This window comes from Lynx rufus, unplaced genomic scaffold (genome assembly GCF_022079265.1).
Source record: "Lynx rufus isolate CCGP_SWC_20201006 ecotype Redwood Valley unplaced genomic scaffold, mLynRuf1.p SCAF_2, whole genome shotgun sequence".
NCBI classification, from domain to species: domain Eukaryota; kingdom Metazoa; phylum Chordata; class Mammalia; order Carnivora; family Felidae; genus Lynx; species Lynx rufus.
In genome coordinates this window covers 127,416,067-127,425,311 of record NW_025814834.1, presented here as the reverse complement: position 1 = coordinate 127,425,311, position 9,245 = coordinate 127,416,067, and the positions used below count along the sequence as shown (strand labels likewise).

At 43.5% G+C, this 9,245-nt stretch overlaps 1 protein-coding gene across 1 annotated transcript; it reads left to right on the top strand.

The window, feature by feature from the left end:
- Positions 1 to 3,850: 3,850 nt before the first annotated feature.
- Positions 3,851 to 9,245, top strand: PIFO (primary cilia formation). Its single transcript, XM_047085175.1, has 6 exons — positions 3,851 to 3,920; positions 4,150 to 4,292; positions 4,896 to 4,994; positions 5,754 to 5,884; positions 7,320 to 7,437; positions 9,014 to 9,245. Exons 1-6 carry the CDS (start codon positions 3,902 to 3,904, stop codon positions 9,080 to 9,082), a joined length of 579 nt encoding a protein of 192 aa, XP_046941131.1. The 5' UTR covers positions 3,851 to 3,901; the 3' UTR covers positions 9,083 to 9,245.

The following is a 9,245-nucleotide window of genomic DNA, read 5'->3' as shown; positions in this document are numbered from 1 at the left end:
ATTCTCTGGGGCGCCTGGGTGGTTTAGTCGGTTAAGAGTCCAACTCTTGATATCGGCTCAGGTCATGATCTCGCGATTCGTGAGATCGAGCCCTGCAGCCAGCTCTGCCTGCTCAGGATTCTCTCTCCCCCTCTCTCTTCCCTTCCCCCACTTGCTCTCTCTTCTGTCTCAAAATAAAGAAATAAACATTAAAAAAATAAAATTCTCCAATTTATCATTTAATTTTCTTGAATATAATTATCAGCTTCAGCCCCTTTGCTGAACTGATTTATTACTTAATGCAATATATTTTTAAATGAAACAAAAATCTACTTAAAACATTATACCAAAAATCAAATGTATTTATCCCATTCAATTAGACCACTGCAGCAGAGCGGGTGGTTTCCCAGAATAATAATTCTTATAATGGCCTCATACATAGCCAAATGAGGAAAGTAGATAAACTGTCTCATAAAACTAGAACAATCTGCATAAATATTAGCCATCCTCTTGATGTTATAACTATGGTTAGACATGTATATGATGGGAACTGGTGAATTCTTAAAAGTCTTCATCAAAAGTGGCCACAATATGGGGCGCCTGGGTGGCTCAGTCGGTTAAGCAGCCGACTTCAGCTCAGGTCATGATCTCGCGGTCCATGAGTTCAAGTCCCGCGTCAGGCTCTGTGCTGACAGATCAGAGCCTGGAGCCTGTTTCAGATTCTGTGTCTCCCTCTCTCTGACACTCCCCCATTCATGCTCTGTCTCTCTCTGTCTCAAAAATAAATAAACGTTAAAAAAAAATTTCTAAAAGTGGCCACAATATAAAACTTTGCCTAAATATTCTTCAGTACTAAATAATCACCTGCATAGGTTCCTTTGCACTTCATCATCATTCAAACATCAAATCCTTGATAATCCTCAGAACTACCTGAAGTTCTACCTTCACTTCTCAATTTTACCATCACATCGTTGCTTATGCAGGAGATATATGTAGCACATCGACAGTAATATTTATTTATTTATTTATTTATTTATTTATTTATTTATAGAGAGAGAGAGAGAGAGAGAGAGAGAGAGTGAGCAGGGGAGAGGGGAGAGTGAGGGAGCTAGAGAGAGAGAGGGGGAAGAAGAATCTCAAGCAGGTTCCATGCTCAGCGTGGAGACCAATGTGGGGCTTGATCCCATGTCCTGGGATCATGACCTGAACTAAAATCAATAACCGAACGCTGAACCAACTAAGCCACCCAGGTGACCTTAGACGGTCATCTTTGATTGTACTGTGTTTGGATTGGCAATAATGAAAAGTTGATAAATTTGCATCAATCAGGATGCAAACTGGTGGACCCAGTTGTGTGTTATATTAGTAACATACACAGGAAGACTGATGGGGAAAATTTCTCTTTCTTGAGAAAGAGATCTTTATTGACTTTGTTTTTAGTGTCTGATCAACTTTTTATTTTAGCCTCTTACCTTGCTTTCTCTTTCTTCCTATGTGTACCCTGCAGTCTGGAGGCTTACTCTAAAATCTCAGTCAAGTACGGTTACTTTAAAGTCCATGTTTGAGAACTCCAATCTCTGGATTTCCTTTGGGTTTATTTCTACTCTTTTTTTTTTTTTTGTATGAGTGGCTGTTTTATGTTGAATGCCAAACATTTTGCATGAAAAAAATCATAAGAAATTAGTTGAAGATTTGGATGATTTCTATTCAGAGATTATTTACTTATTTATTTATTTATTTTCTGGTATGCAGTAAGGGTACAAGCAGATCACCTTAAAGCAGTATGGAGACTATATAGATATGAAGCTGGATTTCAGGGTTTTTTGAGAGCTGGTCTATTTCTTATTTACCCTTATTCCCGTAGTTTATCTGTATAGGGTCCCAACTAAAAGCCCAGGGTGTTTTCCAGTCTCCCATCCTCCACGGCCAACCTAATTTTTGGTCCCCAGCTTTCAGAGACACACATGTCCAAATTTCCGCTCAAACCCTGTGCTTCTCAGCCACTCTTTGATTAGCCCATGTTGAAAGGGAACATCAGTACTAACTGTGGCTCACCACTTTGGACGTCCCCCTCTCTTTGCAGTCTTGGCCCTTTATATTCTTCCTTCCTTGGTGTATCTTGGATGTCTCCAAATGTATCTTTTTTATTTAGTCCAGCTTTTCTACCTGTTCTTAGCTGGAGTATTAGTCTGAAGCAAACTAGTCCACCAATGAGAAAACTAGGTGCCAAAATATCCAAGTACTTTGCAAGACATGTTTCATATCACTAATAATGTAAACACTAATTTCAAAAATACTGTGAGTACCTAAAAATATTAATATTACCTGATCGGGTGCCTGGGTGGCTCAGTCGGTTGAGTGTCCAGCTTTGGCTCAGGTCATGATCTCACAGTCCGTGAGTTCCAGCCCCATGTTGAGATCTATGCTGAGAGCTCAGAGCCTGGAGCCTGCTTTGGATTCTGTGTCTCCCTCTCTCTCTGCTCCTCCCACTCACACTCTGTCTCTATCTCAAAAATAAATAAACATAAGAAAAAATTTAAAAAAATATTAAGATTACTTGAAATATTAATGAAAGTGAAAATGATCAAATCAATACCAATATTTTTACATTTTATTTATCATCAGTGTTACTGCAATTATATTTCGAGTAGACAGAACGCTTAGAGTAAATTATACAATAATTTTGAGACCATATCTTTGTTCCATTTATAAGCTTTGTTTCTCACACAACCTTCTTCTCTATTATTGGGCTTTCTGCACTATTACTTGTAAAAAATTTTCTTAGTGCTGTTATATATAAGTCAGGCACAACCAATTATTTCTGTAAAGTCCGGCAAGATATCTGAATATTAAGTAGGACATGTGACAATTCACTTTGTGACTGGGCAATGCACTGCAGAGGTGGCCAGCCTCCCTGGCCCAGTGACCAGGAGCATCCCCACAGTAGTTTTTAACAAGCAAAATGCTTCCGCAAGTTTCCAAAAAAAACCCCTGCATTAGATGTATAAAATCATCCCTGCAGACAATTCTAGCCTGGGATACGTGTGGCTTACAGGGTCATCTTTAGAGGCCAAAGGGTAGCACGAACCAACCACATGTGATAACTCCTAAAGCTATCCAAAACTCAAAACAGGTTAGTGTAAATATTCAGGACAAAGGTAAAGGCAACAAGCACTCTGACGTTTCTTCTTGGGTTAGGATGGGAGCGCTCATGAGGGGGCTGGAAACTATCTTCATAACCTCTTGCAATTGTCACCTACCAAGTACCAGGACCTGACTGCTTTCATCCTGTTTTCCCAATCCTGCCAACAACCCTGTAAGGAAGAGTTTTTATTCCCAATTTGGACATGAGGAACCGGGTACTTAAAACACTGAAGTGACTGCTCAAGATTTTAAAACCATCAGACACTTCTGTGATTCCTCTGCAGTCCCACTGCTCCACACAAGGCTGCCAACCGTGTTAAAGCCTCGTGCGTGCCCCACTTAGAGGTAGAAGGGGGCAACCTGCGGGGAAAACTGGGTCTAAAAGGGGCCTAATAGGGAACTGTCTAGGCTACACTCCATTTAGTCCTCCATTCCCCTGCCGTAGGCATGGCCCTGGGAGCCCTCTTCAGCAGCACATCCCCGCCGGGTGGCCCAACTTCCAAAGCCCTTCCGCTCAATCCCACACCTGCACAGCCCCTGCAGCCGCGAGTCCTACAACCCTTCCCTGCACCTGCGCCCAACGCACAGTTCACACTGCTCTGGGACCCAGGGGTGCGCGGGAAGGCGGGGCAGGGGGAGGGTCCCGCGCAGCTGCGCAGGCGCACGCGGCTCCCGCCCAGCAGCGCAGGCGCGCGCAGAGCCGCTCCCCTTGCATTCGCGGCGCCCCTGCGTTCTCTTAGCAACGCTGTACATAAGTGCCAACCTGGCTGCGCACGCGATGTGCTTCAGCAAAGCGGGTGCGCGGGGCTGATAAGGGAGTCAAGGATAGAGGGCAGGAGGGAAGAGTGGGGAGGCTGGCGGGCGAGAGGATGCAGTTCTTCCCCTCCACGGGGTTCGGTCTGATTTTTGTTCTCTATCCGGCCCAGTCCTGGTCTTGGCCTCCACACACCCCACGCGCTCCCTAAGCGCTCACTTAGACCCAGGGGCCTTCCTCATGTGGAGTTTCTCCTCTTCCTTGATCTTCAGATTCGCCGGATAACTACTCCTTTGGAACATGTCAACAGAGGAAGCTCTTTCCTCAATACTACCCCCCAAACTTGTTGGGGAACAAGTTTATCCCTCTTCGAGGAGAGCCCCACAGAGGGCCTGGATGTTACATAGCAGAAGATGTGAGTATTCACCTTCCCTTGCGTGGGTCTCAGCTCCCTATTCGAGGACACCCAGCTTGCATGGAAGAAAAACACGTGATCTTTGAGGTGGCCGCATAGGAAGGTGCCCTCGCCCTCTAAGGCCAGCTGTCAGATCCAGTGTCGCAATTAAAGGACTCTTGTCTCCACTATCAACACCCACCAACCACAAGCCTCTTATATAGTCTTTTATGTAGTACTCACTCCATTTCCACCCCCAAACGCCTCTGAACCAATGCTTCCCATTAGTCCAACCTTGGTACCTTGCTGTGCTGCTAGGTCATGAAATAATGTAATCTGACCAAGGGTGGGATTAGGGCAAATTCAGCTCTGTGGGGCCCACAGGACTGGATTCACTGGAATGCACAAGTCATTTACTCTACGTAGCCAGCCACGTTTCCTTGCAGATGTATCTGCCTTACTTTATATAATTGTTTCTATAGTCCTCACTCACAGGAGTAAAAAAGAAAGAGCAACTTTTGCAGAGAAGATTCAGATAAGAACATTTTGAGTTCACTCTGTTTTGATGACTATAATATTCATTATGTGTTTTCTTTCTTTCCTTTTTTAATACACTACCTGAAGATGTATGGATTGGCATACAACCTCTCTAGGATCCCAACCAGTAGAAAAGGATATACTTTTGGCGCCAGGACAGCTGTGAGGTTTAAGTCAATCAACAAGGTTAGAAATGGCTGAATGTGCTTTGATTTTAGTGTGACCCATGTTGCTGTATGTATTTGCTGCGTGTATTTGCATCCCAGAGAGAACAGGGTGTTACCCCAAAAATATCCCCTGCAATTCAAGAAAAATATTTAGACCAAGGCTGTTAAGAAATATATCTGAAAAACTCGGATGTTAGTATCTCAAATGTGTGTCAGAGCCCTGGGAGAGTGGAAAATGATTCTAGAAAGAACTAGTACCAAGGGCTTCAGGGCTGACACAGATGATGTTACAGAAGCTTTGTTTATATGCATCCTATCATCTTGTAAGAAAAAAAAACAAATTCCTACCTTTTAACCCTTTTGTGTGATTGGATTTCAAGTCTAAATGTCTTCAGTATAGGATCCTAATCTGTTGTTGAACATTTTTCTGACACTTGAGCTCAAGGAGAGGGATACTGGATCTAAGAAATCTCTGGGTGGGATGACAGACACAGCAGGTGCAAGAAGTCACCTTGGTCCTTTTCCGCCTATAGGTGTCTTTCTACAGCCTAAGCATGTGTGTCTTTAGGTAGCTGAACCCCACCCTCATCTTGGGTTTCTCCCTACTGTAGGTTTAAATCTGTAGCTGCAGTAGTGAAAACGTAGTGATACATGAACAGAAAGAGGATCTGTCTGTTTTCTTTAATTAGAGGCTTTGTGTGTGTGTGTATATATATATATATATATATATATATATATATATCACCCTATAACATGTTTATCTTTCTCTGAAAAACAGGACACGATGCTTTACCCTGGCATGTACCAGACTACACATCCTCGGGAGCAAAAACACAAACAAAATTTTGCTCCATTTAATACCTTCTTGCCTCGATTTAGGACAGACTCAAAGGACACTTATTATCCTGGGTATGTCTCCTCTTTTCTGGAGTGCTTCAACAAACGGCAATAGGAAAGGACGTACAACGGAAAGGCTCCATCCAAACCACGCCAGCTCAATGAGAAACCACCCGTCCATCTTTAAAGAGCCAACCCCTTACCTTCCAGATCTCTGGCATTGTAGAATTCGAATTCACAGTGGTTCATTCAGTCAATGTTTATAAACGTGCCAGGCACTTTTAAGGGTTCCCGAGGTTTTGCTTAGTTAAACCCATCACGCAAGGCTCCTCATTCCTCGGACCCTACACTCTAGAGTCCAGACAGATGAGAAGTAAATAAACGTGAAAAAAATCAATGGTAATTAGGACAGTTACCATACAATTGAGTAGTCAGACAGTGACACTTCTGAGAGTGAACTTATTAATTACACCAAAACAGTAGCCACAAGCTAGGACTGTCACGGGCACACCAGGCAGTGTGGTGAGCTGGCGATGTGCTATGAAGACAGTAACCGGGTGATTGGATGGATGGCGCTGCTTTGGCAAGGATGTCCAGAAAGGTCTTTAGGGGAACAGACACGTGATCTGAAGTCCGAGTGACAAGATGGTGCCAGGCCTGTGAAGATCTGGGCCCAGGGCCCAGGGCTTCCCAGGCAGCAGGAACAGCAAATGGGAAGGCTGTACGCTGGGGAGGAACCCGTGGGTGGAATGAAGACAGAGGCTGGTGTGGCAAGGGTGTGCTAAGCAAGGAGGAACTGAATGCAGGAGGAAGGCCAGGGCTGAGCACGTGGCCCTTATAGACCAAGTGCTTCAGGAAGCCATTCAGCATGTGTGCAACTGTGGGGCAGAGGGTCAAGGTCTTTGCCTGTCTCATGAGAAATACAAGGATCAGAGAGTGGGTGTAACTTTCTCAAGGTTGCATGAAGGAAGTGAAAATGTTGACTCTTGGCCCCCATGTCCATCCCAAGTGCTGTTTCCAACACAGTGAAGAGTCTACACCAAAAACAAAGCGTTATGAACAAAAGCAATTATAAAATAATGCCATGTCTATCAAAATTTAACAGCCTTCTCATCCTGAGATTGCTGATTGGATTATCATTACACTTTTACCACCAGTTTCAAATCATGAGCAGTACTTATTCATGACTGTGGTAGATCTCTTTTTCTCACCCACCGCTCCTGGGATCTTTTGGTCTCTCCACCAAGGATACTGAGTTGCAGAAATATTTTTTAAACTAGAGTCAATGTTAATCCCAACTGGATGGCAAGACTAGATATCATAACATTCACCAGAAATACATTAATAGGCAAGCAAACCCCACACTTGCCCCACATTAAAAAAAGCTAATTGGGCTATTTCCTTTTCTCAAGGAGTTAGGCCACGTTCAGGGATGGCTGTGGTACTGATGGAGTTTGTATACAGTCACTAAGTCATCACATGTGATGCTTTGTATTTTTATTTCTAGCCCTGGCACATACAACCCAGAGATGAAGCCCCCCAAAAAAATCACTTGGCCAATGAAATTTGGATCTCCAGACTGGGCTCAGGTTCCATGCCTACAGAAAAGAACCCTAAGAACTGAGGTAATCGGACTGGACTTTTGTGGAACCCTCTTCCTTATGTATCAGGGGTTCTTATCCAGAAGTGTTTGAATGAGCTACAGGAAGTCCTTACTCCTGGGACAGTAGATGCACATATTATATTATATTTTTGAGAGTTACACAGTTTCATTAGATTTTTAAAGGTGTGTATGACCGAACAAAAGGCACATTTTCTTCCTTAATCCTCAAGTGCTCTTCTGGTGTAGGAACAGAACGATCCCTAGATGATAGAGGAGGAAAAACAGGTTCTGATGGATTAAGTGATGTGTCCAGATTGACATTTTTTTTTTAAATATGAAATTTATTGTCAAACTGATTTCCATACAACACCCAGTGCTCATCCCAACAGGTGCCCTCGTTAATGCCCATCACCCACTTTCCCCTCCCTCCCACCCCCCCATCAACCCTCAGTTTATTCTCAGTTTTTAAGAGTCTCTTATGGTTTGGCTCCCTCCCTCTGTAACTGTTTTTTTTTTCTTCCCCTCCCCCATGGTCTTCTGTTAAGTTTCTCAGGATCCACATAAGAGTGAAAACATATGGTATCTGTCTTTCTCTGTGAGACTTATTCCACTTAGCATAACACTCTCCAGTTCCATCCATGTTGCTACAAAAGGCCATGTTTCATTCTTTCTCATTGCCAAGTAGTATTCCGTCGTGTATATAAACCACAATTTCTTTATCCATTCATCAGTTAATGGGCATTTAGGCTCTTTCCATAATTTGGCTATTGTTGGAAGTGCTGCTATAAACATTGGGGTACAAGTGTCCCTGTGCATCAGCACTCCTGTATCCCTTGGGTAAATTCCTAGCCCAGATTGACATCTTGAATCTAGATCTCGTAACTACTAAGCCAGTGCTCTTTTCATCACACCATTTGAGTATTAGATCATCCAGGGACTGTAGACCGTTCTGGTAAGAACATGAATTTAGGGGACAGACTGCTTAGGTTCAAGTACTAGCTCCCATATTTACTGACTGTGTCATCTCAGGCAATTTTTCTAAGCCTCCATTTTCCTTTCTTTACAATGGGTATAAAGCAACTAAAAAATAAAAAATAAATAAAATGGATATAACAATAGAATCCATCTGATAAGGTTGTAAAGATAGAGATAAGGTAGAGAAGCATCTAACACAGTACCTATAACATAATAATAATAAACTTTCAATCCATGTGAGTTATCATAATTCTGGGGGTGCCAGGTTTTTTAAAGAGGAACCTTGGATTAATTCTACAACTACGTATTAAATGCCTAATGCATCCACATCATGGCAGCTAGACCTATGAGTAACATGGAGGAATCAAACACATAATCTTTGTGTTTGAGAAGTTTACCAGCTCTTCTCAGAGATTTGTCAAGTAGAAAAAAATTCCTAGCATGACAGCAGCAGAGGAAGGTGACAGAGAGTAGCTGTGCATGCAAACATTGACAGAATCCCTGAGACGAGGCTCCTCTGGGGTGGGCTTCAGCCGGGCCACACCAGCAGCGACGAGCCAGGAAGACCAGAGGTGGAGGGCTCTCATTAGAATATTGACCCAGACAATACTCCTTCCTTGCAGCTGTCCACTGACAAGGACTTCAGAAAGCACCGGAACCGCGTGGCCTACCTAAGCCTATTTTACAACTGAGGAGCTGTGACTGCGTTCATGTGGTCCTCCTGACCACAGATCCAGGACTGAGGACAGAGTCGCTCTTCCCCCTGCACTGCTGTGCTCTCTCCTCTGCCAGCATGGGGCCCGGGGAGGGAGAGGGCTCATAACTACTGTGTGAGAGGAAAAAGACCGCTGCAGA

Bases quoted from the DNA above. Each gene is read 5' to 3' on its own strand.
- PIFO (XM_047085175.1), top strand. The intron at 4,995-5,753 runs GTTAGAAATGGC...TCTGAAAAACAG, and splicing joins GGTTTAAGTCAATCAACAAG to GACACGATGCTTTACCCTGG. The intron at 5,885-7,319 runs GTATGTCTCCTC...TTTTATTTCTAG, and splicing joins AAGGACACTTATTATCCTGG to CCCTGGCACATACAACCCAG.